Source organism: Crotalus tigris, unplaced genomic scaffold (genome assembly GCF_016545835.1).
Source record: "Crotalus tigris isolate CLP2741 ecotype Arizona unplaced genomic scaffold, ASM1654583v1 scf7180000017753.6788120, whole genome shotgun sequence".
In the NCBI taxonomy this organism is placed as follows: Eukaryota; Metazoa; Chordata; class Lepidosauria; order Squamata; family Viperidae; genus Crotalus; species Crotalus tigris.
The window spans coordinates 4,480,734-4,502,060 of NW_024096615.1; the positions used below are offsets into that span (position 1 = coordinate 4,480,734).

At 42.1% G+C, this 21,327-nt stretch overlaps 1 protein-coding gene across 3 annotated transcripts in view; it reads right to left on the reverse strand.

The window, feature by feature from the left end:
- Window positions 1-21,327, reverse strand: part of CSGALNACT2 (chondroitin sulfate N-acetylgalactosaminyltransferase 2) — a 50,709-nt gene that overhangs the window by 19,142 nt on the left and 10,240 nt on the right. For all 3 annotated transcript variants that reach the window (XM_039340746.1, XM_039340747.1, XM_039340748.1), the window contains one exon: window positions 3,007-4,106. In XM_039340746.1, the coding sequence (XP_039196680.1) occupies window positions 3,007-3,661 (655 nt within the window). In that variant the 5' untranslated portion in view covers window positions 3,662-4,106. The remainder of the gene's footprint in view (window positions 1-3,006; window positions 4,107-21,327) is intronic.

Consider the following 21,327-nt stretch of genomic DNA (forward strand, 5'->3'; position numbering starts at 1 on the left):
AGAAATATTTAAGACTGAAGCTCAAAGTACGCCTAGCTTAAGAACTCCTAGAACAGATAGCAAAGACTGAGCAAGATTTGTCAATAAACATGTAGTTAATGGAGACACTGGCAGACAGCTAAAGCACAACCCACAAGCCATATGTTGTGAATTACTGAATATCTGACAGCTCATTTGGCATTCAAATCTTAGGTAGAGCTATGGTTAATAATCATGCAGGGCAGGTAAGTCACAAAACCGTGAAGATGTAGATTTCTAGTTTAGAAAAAAAATTAGATGGCCAACCGTAACAACAACTGGAACAACAAGATGGAAGAGAATCTTTGAAGCTCCGCGTTGAAATGTGGAATTCTCGGTGTTTGGTAATGAAATGTCTGCAAGAAACCAACCAGGCTGAGAGAGCACCTCTGAGCCTGGTTGGTTTCTTGGAGACATTTCATTACCAAACTAGGTTACATCGTCAGTGCTGTGCTGATAATGAACATCCTGATGAACCAAGCTCAGCGAGAGCCCTCCCCAAAGAAAATATATCCATCAGGAGTATTGTTGGTTTTTCAGGTAGCCCTCAATGTCCTATGGATTTATTTTTTTTAAAAGAAATCTTTAGAAAAGATTGGTTATGTATCGTTCTCAATAACTCAAAAACATCCTGTATCCAAGAAGGCTCCACACCCATTTGCACCACACAGGTGACCCCGAGGACACAGATAAACCTCCAGGTGGCCTCAACTACTCTCTAAAAGGATGCAAATGACCAGCTGTCTGCAAGGAGTATAAATCCTTCCATTTCCCACAGTCCAGTCAGAGCTAAAGAAGCTTCTTGGATGAGAAGCGAAACATCTTCAATGAAAAACAAAGAAAGTCCAGTTGCCTCCTGAACATGCACCTCTGAGGACACAGACAAAACTCCAAGTGGCCTCAACGTCTCTCTAAAATCCTTCCATTCCCACTGTCCAGTCAAAGCTGAAGAAGCTTCTTGGATAAGAAGCGAAACGTCTTCAAAGAAAAACAAGGAAGTCCAGTTGCCTCCTGAAAAAGCACCTTTGGGATTCTCAATATCTCCTCCAACTTTCAGAGATGGAAGTAAAGATGATAAGTGACGACTTGAATTGTTGGGAAGGGAAGCCCTAAAGATAACTTTCTAAGTCTTTTTAAGATAGGTGAGATTTTAAGGATGAGGTTGGGTGTCAGTGCTACAATCCAGCTTGCTTTGCAATCTCTGCTCACAGCATGACAACAGCAACGGTGGGAGGGAAAGAATTGGAACACAAGAAGGTAAATGGGGTGGGGTGGGGTGACAAAAGAATGCAAACAACGGCTCGGAGACAATGCCAGTGTCCCAAGGTCACTTGCTGGGAAGGTCTGCAAGACGAAGAGTCCATTCCCCAAACAAAATGAAGGCAGCTGCTTAGAAAGTAAATAATAATAACGGGAAGGCTGGGGGGAAAAGGGAAAATTAACTACGCTATTTGCGCGTGAAATATGTCAGAGTTGGCTTTGCTACTTCTGTAACCATGTTGGTCTAATAAATTACACTCTTGGAGAAAAGAAATGTCCCAGCGGTCTTTATTTACTGCACGAACCAAGTGGGACGGCTGAAAACTGTATTTATCATCAAGCTGTTGTAAATTCTGCCCGTATCACATACGTCAAAAGTTGAACACACCAAAGCCCAACACCCTCTTTAATAAACCGATTCTCAACACAGAGCTTGTGAACACACCTGTTACATTACCTAATTGCTCGAGGTGACCCCAGCACCGAACTATTTAAACATTTTTAGCATTTGATCACAATCGAACTATTGGTGAGCATGTAAACAGTTCCGTCTTTTGTTGAGATAGTTTGAGATAGTCCTCAACTTATAACAGCTCGTTTAGTCACCGTTCGAAATGACAGTGGCACTGAAAAAGGTGACTTGGGACTATTTTACACACTTATGACTGTGGCAACATCCCTGGGGTCACATGATCAAAATTTGGGCGCTTGGCAACTGGCTTGTACTTATGACAGTTGCAATGTCCCAGGGTTATGTGATCCCTTTTGCGACCTTCTGATCGATAAAGCCAATGGGGAAGCCAGATTCACTTAACAACTTCAAGGATTCCCTTAACCTCCGTGGCAAGGTCGTAAAAGGGGGCAAAACTCAGTCTCACTTGGTGACAGAAACTTCGGGCTCAACTGTGCTCGTACGTCGAGGACAACCTGGGCTTAATCGCTGCGGAATGCCTTCCTGCAAACTCTTAATAGCAGCTCAACAGTGGCAACTGTGAGAGGGACCTCGGAGTCCTAGTGGACAATCCCTTCAATAGGAGCCAGCAGTGTGCTGCAGCTGCCAAAAAAGCCAACACAGTGCTAGGCTGCATTAACAGAGGGATAGAATCAAGATCACGTGAAGTGTTAGTACCACTTTACAAGGCCTTGGTAAGGCCACACTTGGAATACCACATATAGTTTTGGTCACCACGATGTAAACAAGATGTGGAGACTCTGGAAAGGGTGCAGAAAAGAGCAACGAAGGTGATCAGGGGACTGGGGGCTAAAACCTATAAGGAACGGTTGCTGGAATTGGGTATGTCTACTCTAATGAAGAGAAGGACCAGGGATGAGATGATAGCCGTGTTCCAATATCTCAGAGGCTGCCTCAAGGAAGAGGGAGTCAAACTATCCTCCAAAGCACCTGAAGGCAGGACAAGAAGCAATGGGTGGAAATTAATCAAGGAGAAAAGCAACCTAGAACTAAGGAGAAACTTCCTGACAGTGAGAACAATTAACCAGTGGAACAACCTACCTCCAGAAGTGGTGAATGCTCCAACACTGGAACTTTTTAAGAAGAGACTGGACAGCCATTTGTCCGAAATGGTATAGGGTTTCCTGCCTGAGCAGGGGGTTGGACTATATGACCTCCAAGGTCCCTTCCAACATTATATTATTATTATTATTATTATTATTATTATTATTAATTTATTTATTTTCCAAGCCTAGGTAGAAAAAAAACAAAAATACCTTCTACAAAATCGCTTTCGCTATAAAGCTGCCGTTCTCCAATTCCGTCTTCTTCCTCTTGAGCTTCTTCATCGGGATTGTTGATCACCTCTAGGCCGGCCTCGATCACTTCCACCAGCTCATCCCGCTTGTCTTTGCGGACCGGCTTCTCCTCTGGGTGGCGGGTGAGGCCCATCTCTAACTGATAGACCTTCATGGACGTGAAGCTCTCGAAAGGGATGGCGGCGTATTCGCTGGGCAGCTTGGCGCCGACGCTCACTTCCGCTTTGTCTATCTGAGAATGCAGGTACTCCAACAGGTCGTTGGAAGTTTGTTCCTTGACGCCCGGAGAGCCCATGTTTTGGACTTTGGGGTTTTTCTTGTCCTGCAACAGCTTCAATTTCTCGCTCATCTCTTGAAGTTCCAGCTTCAGCTGGGCGATCTGACGCTTGAGGCTGGTGGCCCTGTTTTGGTAGTGCTCTTCCTGCTCTTGCAAAAGGGCCTGGTAGTGTTCCTTGCCGAAATGATCGCCCCCGAGGCCGGGAAGCGATCGGTTGCTTTCTGTCGGCGGGGCGCACTCCAGGAGATACATGATCAGCAACAGACTCAGCAGCAAAGCCAGCCCGAGAAAAAGCCACCGAGTTTTGGCTTGGAACATTAATCCTCTCCTAGGCATCCTCAGAGCGCTGTGGCCGTATTCCCAAACGACGCACAAAGCTGATATTCACAGGTCGTTCCTTGCTATCTGGAGGGAGCCATCGTTCCGGAGGCAAATCAAGAAGGCTCTCAATGGTTACAGCCATTCCTGGAAGGAGAACATTTCAAAAGCTGTCTTCTCCAAGCAACGAATTGCCAAGTTGAGTTTAAATCCCCAGATTACGCCAGCTTCCATTCCGGCCGGCAGTTCCAGTCCAATTGGCCGATGCGTCTCTCTCCTTAAATAAGGGCTGTTTGCGTAAACAGGGAGGACTGTTCTAGCCAAAAAGTCACTTGCCCTTTGTTTTCCGGCATAACACCCTTACTTTTATCATCAACATATATGAAAAAATAAAGGAGAAGCGTCTGGAAATGTCGACGATCTTCCTGGGCCTGGCGTATGTTTGAGCTCCTGCATGGACGCACTACCAAAAAAAAAGCAGAAATTAGTATTTCAGCAATACCAGAGAGACAGCGAGGAATTTTCATCCAGCGTTTGTCCTTCTCCTTTGCTCTTCTTGGAAAATCTGTGCTCTGAGTCAGCAAAATAAAGGAAAAGCCTAATATTAAATGGGGAAGAAGAAAAAATAAAATACTTGGTTAGAACTACAAAGCAACCGGACAGCTGGAAAGCAGATAAAAGCAAGGCCTAATATGCTAAAAATCTAGATGTAATGAATTACATACCAATTTATGGCTAGGCTGGAATAGGGGGAAAAGGGTAATGCCGACATATTTTCTACTTTACTCATCTGCAAGTTCCTTCTTAGGAAACAGATTTTTTAAATTTTTTTATAAAGTGTAACTGGTCTGTCAAAACCCGTCCCACGAGAGGCATTTTAACTTTTCCCAGGAGCATCCGAACCAGCTTTTTTCATTTGCTAAATAAAATCTGGAACGGGGAAAAAAAAAAGTCAGCAAGCTCTTCGTTCAAAAGGGCTTTTAAATTTAAGCATTTAGAATAAAGTCAAAAAGTTTCATCGGGGAAACTTCTCAAAAATGAAAGGAAATCCTACCGAAATATAAACTACGACAGTGGCCTTTCGGGTTTCAGTTATTTCAAGGCTAGTTGGGGGAACCACCACAGTTGTTTTAGTTTAGGAGCTAAAATATGTTTCAGAATACAGAATAATAAAGAGTTGGAAGGGACCTTGGAGATCTTCTAGTCCAACCCCCTGCTCAAACAGGAGACCATATACCGTGCTGGGCAAATAGTTATCCAGTGATAAGCTGTTTCATTGATCAATTACTTTCACAGTTAGGAAATTTCTCCTTATTTCTAGGCTGGATCTCTCTTTGATAAGCTTCCAATCCTGATACTCTTGATAATGCTCCAACACTGGAAATTTTTATGAAGAGACTGGACAGCCATTTGTCTGAAATGGTATAGGCCGTTTCCTCAGGAGATTGGACTAGACCAGTGGTTCTTAACCTGGGCGATATCGCCCCCCCAGGGGACGATTTTGTTTTTCAGGGGGGCGATGGAACAAGAAGGGGCGACGCGGGGGCAAAGGAACAAAAAGGGGGTGATATGGGGGCGATGGAGCGACATGTTTTGGGGACACTTTTGAGACTTTTTCGTACAGTGAATCGCTGCATATCTGTCGTACAAAAACATCAGATCGCTCGCTATTAGTGGATTGAATTGTGTTTTCAAATGTTCCTCCAGCTAGCTTCAGTACAGAATGCCGTACATATGTGAATACGCATCGCTTATCTTCATGCGGGTTGCGCAGCAGCCTCTACCCGTTTTATATTTCTTTTTGCGTCTTAAATTTCACTTGTAATTCAATCATTAAATGTTACTGTTTTTCTTTTCGGGCATTTCACTTTCTTGCAATTGAATTTTGTTTTCAGTGGTCATTACATTTAAGTGTCCTGAATAAATAAGATCATAATGAAATACATGTATCACGAAGTTTGAGAATAAAGTGACGGGTGGCACCAAAATTTTTGACACAGTTGAGATATGGGAAAAAGACTGGAAATAAATTATTTGCATCGATATGTCCTGATGACAATTTTAAAGAAAAGAAAACAAGTGTTTGGATAAATTGAAGAATTATTTCCTATGTGATGATTGAAAGGTTATGTTTGGGGAGGGGGGCGATGACAACTTCATCATTGGCTCAAGGGGGTGATTCGTTCAAAAAGGTTAAAAACCACTGGTCTAGATGACCTCCAAGGTCCCTCCCAACTCTGCTATTCTGTTCTATTCCATTCTATTGGAGAGGGGAAAAAACACAATCTTCCCAATGCTCTAAAAAAGTATATTTCAAATATATGTAGGACCAAGGATAAAATAAAGTTAAAATACAAAATGCCAAAATGTTTTTTAAAAAGGACAAAAGAATAAAGAAAAAAGATAACAAAGAAGAAAAGTGTCTTTAAAGAGAGAGAAAAAAGACTAACACATAAAAACGTAACATCCTCCCTAGCTGAATGCTGATTAATATAATGCAGCCATGTTAACTAAGCCTAGTTTTTTTTTTAAAAGCAATTTCTCACAAATCTAATCTGCAGGTGCTCCAGGCGTTTGGTCTGGCATTAAAAAGATGGTTATCTGAAGAGCAGAGCAAAGAAATATTTATGCATTCCCAAGTCAGGGCTGATATTTAGTATGATAAAAAGCATATGCTTAATTTTAAATCGCCGTATTTATTTGCCCCCGTTACTATTCCTGTATCTGCACACAGCCTATGGAGCACCTGCCATGAAAAACGCTTTGAGAGTGCATTTTGTTTAAACCAAGCTCCTCAAGCTTCAATTATGAAACGTTTTTTACATAATTCATCATTTGGAACCAACTTTTCACGTTTCCTTGAAGTGGAATATATCCCTTCTCCAAATATGCGGAGTATTAGTACTGCTTTATAAAACCCTAGTGAGGTCACACCTGGAACACTGAAACCAATTTTGGCCGAGACTTTGCAAAAGGTTCAGAGAAGAGCAACTAAGATGATCCAAGGCCTGGAGACTAAAACATACGAAGAATGGCTGCAGGACTTGGGTTTGGCTAGTCTAAAGAAAAGAAGAAATAGGGGAGACAGGATAGCAGTCTTCCAGTATTTGAGGGGTTGATACAAAGAAGAGGGGGTCAAATTATTCTCCAAATCACCTGAGGGCAGGACGAGAAACAATGGTTGGAATCTGATCAAGGAGAGAAGCAACCTGGAATTAAGGAGAAACTTCCTAACAGTGGGGACAATTAACCAGTGGAACAGCTTGCCTCCAGAAGTTGTGGGTGCTCCATCACTGGAAATTTTTAAGAAGAGACTAGACTGAGACGGTATAGGTTCTCCTGCTTGAGCGGGGAGCTGGACTAGAAGACCTCTAAGGTCCCTTCTGATACTACTCTACTCTACTCTACTCTACTCAACTTTACTCTACTCTACTCTACTCTACTCCACTCCACTCCACCCCACCCCACTCCTTATTTCTGTTCTGTTCTACTCTACTCTGCTCTGCTCTGCTCTACTCTACTCTACTCTACTCTACTCTACTCTACTCTACTCTACTCTACTCTACTCTACTCTACTCTACTCTATTCTTTATTCTATTCTTTATTCTATTCCTTATTCCATTCCATTCCATTCTCCCGGCTATAAAAACCTCCTGTTCCTTATGCTGTTGTAAATTTAGGTAGCCTATGCTGTGCTGTTAGGTTTGTATCTTGTCGTTCCTTCGGCAAACTCTTGTATAACTTCTGCTATGGTGGACACGAAGCTATCAACTACCTTCTTCGGGTATGAATTAAAGAATGGGTGGAAATTTTCTGGAATGGCTGATGATGACCAAGAGTATCTTCTTGTGAAGTCCTTGAACAGGAACCATGAGTGATAAAAAGGAAGGCAGATCTACACAGAAATTAGATAAATAAAATCCAGACAAATGTCAAGGTTGAGAAAGACATACTAACATTCAAGGAAACGGAGCTGAATGGAATGATAACAAACAGAGATTGGAATTGCAAGAGGTCACGTGAGGAAGATAAGCAAGGTTCTCCTAACCACGATGTACCCCCTGATTGCTCAGACAGGGGGCAGTGTTTCTTTCTATCTTTCTTTCTTTCTTTCTTTCTTTCTTTCTTTCTTTCTTTCTATTTATCATCTGTGTCTATTTATCTATCATTTCTATTTATCATCTGTCTATCTATCTATCTTTCTATCTTTCTATTTACCTATCTATCTATCAATCATCTATCTTTCATCTATCAATCAATCATCTATATCATCTATCTATCTATCTATTTATCTATCTATCTATCTATATCATCTATTTCTATTTATCTATCATTTCTATTTATCATCTGTCTGTCTCTGTGTCCGTCCGTCCGTCCGTCCATCCATCCATCCATCCATCCATCCATCCATCCATCCATCCATCCATCCATCCATCCATCCATCCATCCATCCATCCATCTATCTATCTATCTATCTATCTATCTATCTATCTATCTATCTATCTATCTAATCTATCTAACTTCCTCTGGGGCTTTCTTCAAAGGAGAAAATAGAATGGCCGCTGGAAGTTTAACCTCTGTTGCATTGTTCACATTTTGGTATTATTTCAGTCAAAGTCCAAATACAGAAAAACATAAAACCAGTAAAATCGCTATACAGGTAGCCCTCACTTAACCACTGTCCTGAGTTATGACAGACTCCCAAAATGTTATTCACAACCCAGCCTCCAAATTAGGACTGCTGTACAAAGTGCATTTGGGGCATTTTGCATTTGTGACTGGTGGCCACTCCCTAATTTGTCACTCACTTACATTTTGACACTTCTATGGAAATCTTGATTAATGCATGAACCGGAATAAAACAATTATTTGGTATTCACGTGTCCAAAGGGATGATTCAATCACTGAAACAGTTTTAAAACATGCAAGTAAAATGTGTGGAAGGTGTGAAAAGCAGAAAGGGTAAATGGTTGGTAAATCACTTCATCTACATAAAAAGGCCAACTTCCTTTGAATATCTCATAAAAAAAAAAAAACGGAGGAGGGATAAAAAGAAGAGAAGGAAGGAAGGCAAAATGAGCATCCAGAACTAACAGGGTCCCAGCAACAGGTTGACCTGCTCAATGTTCAAATTATAGTAATAGTAGTAAAGTTGGAAGGGACCTTGGAGGTCATATAGTCCAACCCCTTGCTCAGGCAGGAAACCCTACACCATTTCGGAGAAATGGCTGTCCAATCACTTCTTAAAAACTTCCAGTGTTGGAGCATTTACCGCTTCTGGAGGCAGGTTGTTCCACTGGTTAATTGTTCTCACTGTCAGGAAGTTTCTCCTTCGTTCTAGGTTGCTTCTCTCCTTGATTCGTTTCCATCCGTTGCTTCTTGTCCTGCCTTCAGGTACTTTGGAGAAGAGCTTGACTCCCTCTTCTTTGGGGCAGCCCCTGAGATACTGGAAGACTGCTATCCTGTCCCCCCTCGTCCTTCTCTTCATTTAACTAGACCTACCCAATTCCAGCCACCGTTCCTTATATGTTTTAGCCTCCAGTCTACAAAACTTAAAAGGGCTGGAGGCCAGTGGCCCAGAGTCTCCGCCAACGTAACCGTTGATTCAAAACCATCCCGGCAGGCCATCTTCAGTTGCAGAGCACTGATAAGACCCCTTCCATATCACACACCTAAATCCCACCAGTTTTCCAGCCCCTGCCAACCCAAGATCTCGGTTGGCTGGCTTCTCACCGCTAAGTCTCCTTCGTTAGAAGAATGAATTACTGGCAGCGGGAAGCCTGTGGTTGTTGGTGAGCTGCACATACAAGAACCCTTGGCAAAACTGGGCATTTTGCATTCGGCCTCTGGATAGTTGACAAGAGAAAAACAACTCAACTCAGAACGTCACTCTCCCTTCCTTTACAATCCTGGTGAAGATGGGAAACAAGGAGAAAGGATCTTGTCTTTATCTTCCTCTCTCTTTCTCTCTCTCTCTCCCTTTTTTCTTTCTTTCTTTCTCGTTCTTTCTTTCTCTTTTTTCTCTCCCTCTCTCTTTCTTTTTTCCTTCTTTCTTTCTTTTTTCCTTTTCTTTTTCTTTCTCCCTCTCCCTTTCTCCCTCTTTCTTTCTCTTTCCTTCCTTCTTTCTTTTTCTCTCTTTCTTTCCTTTCTTTCTCTTTCTCCCTCTCTTTCTCTCTCCCTTTTTTCTTTCTTTCTTTCTTGTTCTTTCTTCTCTCTCTCCCTTTCTCTCTTTCTTTCTCTTTTTTCCTTCTTTCTTTTTTTCTTTTATTTTTCTTTCTCCCTCTCCCTTTCTTTCTTTCTTTCTTTCTTTCTTTCTTTCTTTCTTTCTTTCTTACTTTCTTTCTTTTTCTTTCTCCCCCTCTCTTTCTCCCTCTTTCTTTCTCCCTCTTTCTTTCTCTCTTTCCTTCTTTCTTTCTCTCTCTTTCCCTTTCTTTCTCTCTCTCTTTCTTTCTTTCTCTTTCTCCCTCTCTCTCTCTTTCTCTCTCTCTCTTTTTTCTTTCTTTCTTTCTCATTCTTTCTTTCTCTTTTTTCTCTCCCTCTTGCTCTTTCTTTCTCTTTGCTCTTTTCTTTCTTTTTTCCTTTTCTTTTTCTTTCTCCCTCTCCCTTTCTTCCTTTCTCTTTCTTTCTTTCTTTCTTTCTGTCTGTCTTTCTTTCTTCCTTTTCTTTCTTTTTCTTTCTCCCTCTCTCTTTCTCCCTCTTTCTTTCTCCCTTTCTTTCTCTTTCCTTCTTTCTCTCACTTTCCCTTTCTTTCTCTCTCTTTCTTTTTCTTTCCTTTCTTTATCTTTCTTCCTCTCTCTCTTTCTCTCTCCCTCCCTCCCTTCCTCCCTCCCTCTCTCGCTGTAAATGGGATAAAACAAAGAGACGGAACAGCCATGTGTGGCTTGTGACTCAGCCTGTAAAAACCTCGAGATGGAACAGTTACTCCCTCTGGGGATCCATAAACGAAGCCTGCTCATGGATACTCTTCCCGTAAACTGTAGATTGCATACATATCACGGTTTCCTCTATGAACCACAGGTTACATTTAGAGAATCGGGAGGTGCCCCACAGCAGCTATGCCTTCACCAGAGGTCCCCTGTTCTCCAAAGTTATAACAAATACATTAAAAAAAAACCACTTTAAAATCCCCAGAATATATTAATTTCCAAATAGGAATACAATTCTTCGAAAATACAATTGGGTTCTCACACGAGGTCTTATAAAACCCACTTTTCTCCCAAAGTTTTCTTTGTTAATTTACAATGTTGTGCTATTTTTGTCCTGTTGCATTATATGAAACCCCACTATAATGTTTATTTGCCAAGCCTACATTTCTTGCAGCAAAACTTGCATCGGCTAACCGTCTCTTGTGACTCTAAGTCGCAGGCATTTTGCAATCTCCTCTCTTTGCCCAGCCACTTCCCTGCCTTTTTTACCCTTCACACAACCACAGAGAACAACACTTTGCTCAAAACTGCCTAATAAATTTTGTGCTGGCCGTTTCAAGCTGGAATTCACACTCATCTGACAATTATTCATGCAACCCCAGCTCCCGCTGAACAGCCCTAAACTCTTATAGTTTTTAAACTAGAAAACTAAGTCGCATTTTTTTTTTCAGGCAAGAAAACCAACTCCCTCTGGTAAAAAAGCTGACAAACCACAGGCAGTCCTTGACTTACAACAGGTTCAAAGTGACAACGGCACTGAACAACGACACTTGCGACAGGTTTTTCACCGTTATGGACTTTTTGCAGTGTCCCCATTGATCATGTGATCAAAATTCAGACGCTTGGCAACCAATTCATACACCCCGTGGTCAGGTGATTTACATTTGGATGCTTGACAGATGATTCACACTTATGATGGTCACAGTGATCCCCTTTTGTGACCGTCGGATAAGCAAAGTCAACGGGAAAGCCAGATTCGCGTAACAAACTTGTTGCAACTTCACAACTGCAGCAGTTCACTTAAGAACTGCATGGCAAGAAAAGTTATGAAATGGGGCAAAATTCACTTAAGTTTCTCGCTTAGAGACTGAACTGTTTGGCTCAATTGTGGACGTAAGTGGAGGACTACTGGGATAGCGAACAATTTTTTTAATATCCTCTCTTGATTAGCTGCTTTGAGCCATCCAGAAACTCTACAGATGTTTAGTGAGGACAAGGTTAAGTCTGCTTAGCAAAACAATGAAACGACCCTGGGAAATAAGATAACTTTGCTTACTTTTTTTTAAAAAAAAATCCCATATTTGCTCTTACAAAACAATTAAAAAGCATACTGTCCTTCTCTCTGAGTTTCAGTTCAAAACCATCACAAGAGCAGGAACAGAACTTTAATTTACCCGACTCCAGCCACCAAAAAAAAAAAAAGAAAATTGCATTTCTCCAAGCACAGTCCTGGATCTCACTTCCATTCTATAAAACATTTACCACTCTGCCTTCATTTCCATTCTGTCTGGGCTCTTCTTACATGATCCGTGTATTGTTACTTCATACATGACCTACATAACGGGACTCTTGCGATTCGCTGTTTAATTTTGAAAACAGAGATAACTTTACGCCTTGCTTTCTCAGCCTCAAAGACACGGTACTAGAACATGACACATATTGTGACTGTTTTAGGCTTACAAGAGAAAAGTGAAAAGGGAGGGAGGGAGAGAAAGAGAGAGAGAGAAGAGAGAAAAAGAGAGAGAGAGAGAAGAAAGAGACAGAAGGGAGAGAAAGAGAGAAGAGAAAGAGAAGAAAAGAAGATGAGAGAGGAGAAGAGAAGAGAAGAGAAGAGAAGAGAAGAGAGAGACAGAAGGGAGAGAAAGAGAGAAGAGAAAGAGAAGAAAACAAGGAGAGAAGAGAAGAGAAGAGAGAAAGAAGAGAGAAAGAGACAGAAGGGAGAGAAAGAGAGAAGAGAAAGAGAAGAAAAGAAGATGAGAGAGGAGAAGAGAAGAGAAGAGAAGAGAAGAAAGAGACAGAAGGGAGAGAAAGAGAAGAGAAAGAGAAGAAAACAAGGAGAGAAGAGAAGAGAAGAAAGAGAGGGAAGAGAGAAAGAGACAGAAGGGAGAGAAAGAGAGAAGAGAAGAGAAGAAAAAAAGATGAAAGAAGAGAAGAGAAGAGAAGAAAGAGAGAGAAGAGAGAAAGAGACAGAAGGGAGAGAAAGAGAGAAGAGAAGAAGATGAAAGAAGAGAAGAGAAGAAAAGAAGATGAAAGAAGAGAAGAGAAGAGAAGAAAGAGAGAGAAGAGAGAAAGAGACAGAAGGGAGAGAAAGAGAGAAGAGAAGAAGATGAGAGAAGAGAAGAGAAGAGAAGAAAGAGAGAGAGAAGAAAGAGACAGAAGGGAGAGAAAGAAAGAAGAGAAAGAGAAGATGAAAGAAGAGAAGAGCGGAAAAGAGAGGAGATGGGAGGAGAGGAGGAGAGGAGAGAGAAGAGAGAGGAGAGGAGAGGAGAGAGAGAGAGAGATTTTCGCCCTTTGTAAGTTTTGTGGGACTGATAACACTGAGCATTTGAATATTGACTTTAACACAGACAAGAAACTGAGATTTAAGAGAAAAAAAAAACACTTCAGGTTTCATCAGAGGCACTTGCAGAGGGAGTCAAAAAAGTCAAGATGGTGGCCACGATTTTGCAACTGGAGCTGGGCTTTTTGATTCTAAGCTTCCAGACTGTCACTAAAAAAAAAAAAAGTGCATTTCCTGTTCTGCACACCCAACATAAATAACCACAGAGCTCAAGAGCAACGTCTGGTAAGCAAAATCCATCAGTCCAATTACAAAATTTTGTTTGAGGCATTTTAAACATCCAGACTGCTTTTTCAGCTTTCCTACTTCTGATCATCCTACCTTCTTCACCAAGCTTCCTATTTTTTATTTTTTTATTTTTTAGAACTGTAGACCCAAATTCAGCCAACCAATCGGGCTGATTCCTTCCGTCAAAGCAACCGAGCCCCTAGCCTTGACCCAACGCAACATGCAAAAACTGTATTTCCCAAGGCAAAAAAACCGACACAATCGCGACTTGTTCTTAAAACCAGAGGAAAGAAACAGAGGCAGCAAAAACGCAGGGATGTTTTTCTGCCAGCAAGTACAATTGAAGAGCCGACGGGGGGGGGGGGGAAGCTACTTGAAAGCACTGTTGAATTTTTATGACAGGGGAGGTAGCAAACTCCCCCAAAAAAGGAGCTAGGGGAGGACGAGGAATAAATTTGATGCCATTTACATTAGGTTAAAATTAAATTGATTTAATAGCCTGGAGATAATTCTTCCCAGCCACAGTTTTTTTTATTATTATTATAAATTTTTACAATTTTACAATAAAAACCCCTTTCCCAATCCCTCCCAACCCTCCCCAAAACCCTCCCCCATTCTTCCCAGAGCTGAATACAGGGTTAACTAGAACTTAAAAGAAAAAACTTTTAAACTCAAATAAGCCTCAAACAAATATGATTACATTCAGTAAACGAATTGTTAAGTACTTTAACTCCATTATATATAAAAAACAGAAAGAGAAAAAGAAGAGAAAAAAAAAAGAAAAGAAAAAAATAATGAAAAGAAAAAAAAACAACTATTCTACACTTCTAAATAATATCTTAAACTTTAAATATAAATTATTCAAAAGCTAAATAATATTTTCTAATATCATACTTCTATTGTATAAAATTTATCCATCTTTTCCACACCAAAAGATACTTCTCTTGCGATTGATCTTTCAAAAAAGCCGAAATTTTTGCCATTTCAGATAAGTAAGAAACTTTAAAAAAACCATTCCTGCAAAGTAGGCAAAAAATTCCTTCTTCCAATATTGTCCTATTAACAACCTTGCCGCTGTAATTAAGTTTAACATTAAAATAGTTTCTTTGTCATCACAATCGGAAACAATACCCAACAAAAACAATTGTGGAGTAAAATTTATCCTTCTTTCCCAGCCATGGGTTTTAATTGATTCCTTCTTCCCTCCCCTGAAAAATTACCATTTGTTGACAACTTTGAGAAGGCTTCCTGAAGATTGAAGTCAAGATTTTGATGACCTGTTCTGCCTTGGTCCTTAGGCTAGGTTATCTCTGGCTGCGCTTTAGAGAGCCGAGGTGGCGCAGCAGTTAGAGTGCAGTACTGCAGGTCACTTTAGCTGACTGTGTTCAGCAGGTCAGCGGTTCAAATCTCACCGGCTCAAGGTTGACTCAGCCTTCCATCCTTCCGGGGTAGGTAAAATGAGGACCCAGATTGTTGGGGGCAATGTAAATATATATATATATATATATATACATATATATATGTTTTCTGAGGTTTTCGCGGGTATTTGTATGTAGGTCTTTGGTTGTTCGGGTTTTCTCCCACGTAAAATTGGAAGTGTCTTGGCGACGTTTCGACGAAGTCCCATTCGTCATCTTCAGGCTGGTGCTTTCAGCTTCGTGCCTCGAGCAGCAATGTGTGGTCTTAGCTGTTTCTTCCTTTTTTAACTGCCAGTGGGGTATGAACTGATTGGGTGGGAGCTTGGCTGTGTTCTGATTGGGTGGAGGTGTGTTCTGATTGGTTAGGGGCTTGGCTGTGCTCTGATTGGCTGGGGGGTTGGCTGTGCTCTGATTGGCTGGGGGGTTGGCTGTGCTCTGATTGGCTGGGGGAGTTTCTGTTTGGTTGTGCTCAGGTTAGTCTGAGTTGCAGAGGGATTCAAGATTTTGGGCTGCCCTGCCATTCCTTGGAAGCACGACCACGAACGCGAAGCCAAGGAATGGCAGGGCAGCCCAAAATCTTGAATCCCTCTGCAACTCAGACTAACCTGAGCACAACCAAACAGAACACTCCCCCAGCCAATCAGAGCACAGCCAACCCCCCAGCCAATCAGAGCACAGCCAACCCCCCAGCCAATCAGAGCACAGCCACGCCCCTAACCAATCAGAACACACCTCCACCCAATCAGAACACAGCCAAGCTCCCACCCAATCAGTTCATACCCCCACTGGCAGTTAAAAGGAAGAAACAGCTAAGACCACACATTGCTGCTCGAAGCACGAAGCTGAAAACACCAGCCTGAAGATGACGAATGGGACTTCGTCGAAACGTCGCCAAGACACTTCCAATTTTACGCGGGAGAAAACCCGAACAACCAAAGACCTACATATATATATATATATATATATATATATATATATATATATATATATATACACATTGCTTACTAGTGTACACCGCTTAGAGAGTGCTTGCACTTAAAGCGGTATATAAGTCTCATAAATAAATAAATAAAAGCAGCAACTGTCTCCTACTAATTCTCCTAGGATTCTAACTTGGCCAAGCCTAGAAGATGGGAAGAGATCCTTGCCATCCTTGGAAGGATGTAGTAAAACTGCCGACGGTTGCCAATACCCCCAAAAGACTTTGGGTTACTTAAATGAACTGACTGAATCAGAAGAGAAATAGGAAAGGGTATGGAAGACAGAGAGTGACAGGTGGGGAATGAGAAGAAGGAGGGACAGATGACTTCTAGCAGAAGTAGGAGAAGTTCTAGGACAGGGCTTTTTCAACCTTTTCACCCATTGTATCACTTTTAGGATATGGCAACATCCGAGGACCACCCGTCGCCTGGCAAGGGGTCAAAAACTTGATGACCAAAAAAAAGAGGAAAAAGGTGATAAAGTACACGTAGTCCTTGACTTACAACAGTTCGCTTAGTAACTGTTTGAAGTTACAAGGACACTGAAAAAAGTGCCCCCAAGCCACAGCTGAACAAGACACCTGCCTGCCTGGTGGCACTCTTCCTCCTATCCGAGGTTTTCATTGTTGTGAGTATTTCTGTTGAGGATTGGCAGCGGGGGTGGGATGGGGGGGGTGTTTGGTTTTTATTCCCCCCCCCCGTCTGCTGGGTGGTTGCAGCAGGTTTTGGTCACTTCACATGACCCTGGGACACTCTGACCGTCATAAATATGAATCGGTTGCCAAGCCTCTGAATGTAAATCACAAGACCCTGGAGAGGCTGCAACATTCCAGCTGATCGGCGCTTCTTCTGGGCTCAGCGGAAACGCCAGGATCAGCGCCGTGGTTTGATGACTAAATCATGTCGGGTTCCCTCGTCCCAGGCCATTACGGCTAGTCCTCCATTTACAACCTTTCATTTGGTTTGAAGTTATAACCGCACTGAAAAAAAAGTGACTTACAGTATGAGCGTTTTTCACACACATTTTTCACATTTACCACCATTGCAGCATCCCTGTGCTCACATGATCAAAATTCAGAGGGTGGCTGGTTCATATTTATGACGGTCGCAGGGTCCCCAGGATCACGTGATCCCCTTTGGCAACCTTCTGACAAGCAAAGCCAATGGGGTAGCTAGATTCACTTAACAACGGTATGACTAACCCAGGGGTAGGCAATCTTGGCTCTTTTATGACTCGTGGACTTCAACTCCCAGAATTCCTGAGTCAGCCATGCGGAGGGGAAAGGGAGAGGTTTCCAAGCTGAGCCATGCTGGCTTGGGAATTCTGGGAGTTGAAGTCCACCAGTCATAAAAGGGCCAAGTTTGAAGACCCCTGGTTTAAATATTTTTCCTCACGGTCATGTGATCAAAATTCAGGCATTTGGGCAGGGGTAGGCCACCTTGGCTCTTTTATGACTCATGGACTTCAACTCCCAGAATTCCTGAGTCAGCCATAGTGAGGGGAACTGTAGAAGTTTCCAAGTTGAGCCATGCTGGCTCGGGAATTCTGGGAGTTGAAGTCCACCAGTCATAAAAATGCCAAGGTTGCCTACCAGTCATAAAAGAGCCAAAGTTGACTACCCCTGGACTAACCTAACTAACACCTCTAGGATTCATTTAACAACGTTGGCAAGAAAGGTTTTTAAAAATGGGGCAAAACTCAACTGAACAAATGTCTGGCTTAGCCACGGACAGTTTGGCCTCAGCTGAGGCCGTAAGTCGGCATAAGCTGTAACTCTAGTTTGCAAAGAACAGATTCGAGCACCGAGCTGGCAATCCAATTAATCATCTGTAGCCTACTCTCATTTGCAAACATTTCTGCCTGTTCTGCCTGCCTTTAAACCACATCCTTTTGATTTCAGTGGCGCTTTCCTTCGTGATGGCCGATCGTTGATCAAAATTATTACAAACTAAGCATGTTGCACTAACTCAAGCCTCATGCTGTTTGAAAAGTAATGAATGGGCCAAGGGCTAAATTAACTCGAAATAAAACCATCCTACTTCCTTTCCTTCATCTCTTCCAGCTTGGTACTGGTTTCTATCTCCTTAGACATGCTCTAAAATGAATTTCTGCTTCCAGCCAAACCTTTCCGGATGCATAGCTCAGATATGAATCAGCTTTTTTTTAACCACCACCACTTCCGATAACTTATTAGCCTTGTTAAACAGGAAAAGATTACGAAGCTGTTGATTGAATAGAACAGAGCTGGAAGGGACCTTAGAGGTCTTCTAGTCCAGCTCCCCGCTCAAGCAGGAGAACCTATACCATCTCAGAGAAGTGACTGTCCATTCTCTTCTTAAAAACCTCCAGTGATGGAGCACCTACGATTTCTGGAGGCAAGCTGTTCCACTGGTTAATTGTCCTCGCTGTTAGGAAGTTTCTCCTTAATTCCAGTTTGCTTCTCTCTTTGATCAGTTTCCAACCATTGTTTCTTGTCCTGCCCTCTGGTGCTTTGCAGAATAATTTGACCCTCTCTTCTTTGTGGTAGCTCCTCAGATACTGGAACACTGCTATCATGTCTCCCCTATTTCTTCTTTTCTTTAGACTAGCCAAACCCAAGTCCCGCAGCCGTTCTTTGCATGTTTTAGTCTCCAGGCCTTTGATCATCTTAGTTGTTCTTCTCTGAATTTTTTTCCCAAACTCTCAACATCTTTTTTGTGACATGGTGACCAAAATTGGCTGCAGTATTCCGGGTGTGGTCTTACTAGTTTTTTTTTTAAAAAGCGGTAATAATACTTTGCGTGATCTTGATTCTATGGCTCTGTTTACACAAGCCAGGATTGCATTAGCTTTTTTGATTGTATCTCTTAGCTGAAGGAATTTCGTACAACAACTAAGGTTCTTTTTTAGACTGCTTTGATAAGACCACACTCAGAATATTGCATCCAGGTTTGGCCACCACAATACAACAACTATCTTTGAGAATCTAGAAAGAATCCAGAGAAGAACAATAAAGATAAATAGGGTGCCGGAAACTTAAAACATACAATGAATGAATGATTCAGGGAACTAGGTATGTCTAGAGCAGGAGTGGGGAACCTTGGCTCTTTTATGACTTGTGGACTTCAACTCCCAGAACTGGCTCAGGAATTCTGGGAGTTGAAGTCCATAAGTCATAAAAGAGCCAAGGTTCCCCACCCCTGGTCTAGTCTAATGAAGAGAATAATTAAGGGTGATATGTTAGGAGTCTTCCAATATTTGAGGGGCTGTCACAGAGAAAAGATGGTCAACTTATTCTCCAAAGCATCTGCAGGCAGAACAAGCAGCAATAGATGGAAGCTGATCAAAGGTAGCTTCAACCTACAATTAAGGAGAAACTTCCTGTCAGTGAGAACAATTAACCAGTGGAACATCCTGCCTCCAGAAGTTGTGGCTGTTTCCATCACTGGAGGTTTCTAAGAGACTGGACAGACATTTGTCCAGAATGACATAGGGTCTCCTGCCTGAGCAGGGGGTTGGACTAGAAGACCTCTGAGGTCCTTTCCACTCTGTTATTCTGTATTATGAACTAGTAGTGAGTTCAGAGAAGGGTTTTTTTTTTCTCCCCCCATTAAAAGCTCATTTGACACAAAGCAGAAGGCCTGCTTTATCTCTAGAATGATTTCCTGTTTTAGCAAACATTCACTGAGTAATCCTTGGGCACTTCTCCACCAACTGCAATTGGATCAGCTATCAGACAGAGCGATCCACCGAAACTGCCCAACTTGATAGCCACGGAGTACTGCCACTCGTGTTCACATTGCTGTCCATTCAAAGGCAGGAAGTTCCAACTTGCTCTGGAGAAGGAAGCTTCGAGAGAGCAATAATGGTATGCCAAATCTTGATGAAGCAAATAGAGTATCTCAATTCTCATGCGTCTGGGGAAATGTACAGATAATCCTTGACTTACGACCAGCCTTCAGCCCAAAATTTATATAATAATAATAACACCCCAGACTTAACCATTGTCGATAAGAAAGACAAAAAAGTCTGGATAGTGGACGTGGCAGCGCCTGGAGACAGCAGAATAGACGAGAAAGAACTGGAGAAGATAACAAAATACAAAGACCTACAAATAGAAATAGAAAGACTGTGGCAAAAGCAAGCAAGGGTAGTACCAATAGTCATAGGCTCCTTGGGTGCAATCCCAAAACAACTGGAACACCATTTGAACACCATTGGCATTGACAAATTTGCTATTAGTCAATTGCAAAAGGCGGCCTTATTAGGAACTGCTTCCATCCTGCGACGATATCTGTAATACCATCAAACATCCATATCTGCCTATCCCGGGTCCTGGGTAAGGACTCGATAGGTAGACAAAATGCCAAATCCAGTCTGAACATCTGGCTGACTGTGCGATGATCCATAATAATAATAATAAAGTCAGAAGGGACCTTGGAGGTCTTCTAGTCCAACTCTCTGCTCAGGCAGGAAACCCTATACAATTTCAGACAAATGGCTGTCCAGTCTCTTCTTAAAAACTTCCAGTGTTGGAGCATTCACCACATCTGGAGGCAGGTTGTTCCACTGGTTAATTGTTCTAACTGTGAGGAAGTTTCTCCTTAGTTCTAGGTTGCTTCTCTCTTTGGTTAGTTTCCATCCGTTGCTTCTTGTCCTGCCTTCAGGTGCTTTGGAGAATAGCTTGACTCCCTCTTCTTTGGGGCAGCCCTGAGATACTGGAACACTGCTCTCATGTCCCCCCTCATCTTTCTCTTCATTAAACTAGACATACCCAATTCCAGCAACCGTTCCTTATATGTTTTAGCCTCCAGTCCCCTGATCATCTTTCTTGCTCTTCTCTGTACTCTTTCTAGAGTCTCAGTATCTTTTTTTACATCGTGGTGACTAAAACTGGATGCAGTATTCCAAGTGTGGCCTTACCGAAGCATTGTAAAGTGGTGTTGCTAAGTAAGAAATTTGTTAAGTAAGTTTGGTCCCATTTTTATGACTTTTCTTGCCATGGATAATAAGTAAATGTCAACATCCAGCTCAAGAATCCAAATAAAACTCCAGGTTCGTTCCATTTCTGAAAATCTCACTATTTATTGAATACACTGCTTGGTTACGTTGAAGCAAAACTAACTCTGAGCTTCCAACACCGAATCGTAGACTTAAGCAATAATTTTCCCAGCCAAACCCCCAACCTCTTACATAGTCCATATAAACAAGTTCACTTTGTTATGGGAACCGTCTGCTTCAAACCCGCACCTCTTATGCTGTCCTGGAAAAGGATTCAGGCTCTCACCGTCTTCGGCAGAATTGTACAAGTTTCATTTCTCCCTCTAAGCCACTCGAAAGTTAACACCTCCCCCTTGCTTACTCTAAAGGCAAGTTGAAACGCAGAGGCACGTAGTTGCCAACGTTTCAACCTTCACAGTGAATCACTGCAGGTGTTAAATTAGGAAGTGAATCTGGCTTTCCCATTAACACTGCTTATCAGAAGGTTGCAAAAGATAGTCACATGACCCCAGGACACTGAGACTGTCATAAACAGGGAGCAGTTAACAGGCATCTGAATGTAAATCCCACAACTATGGGGATGCTGCAACA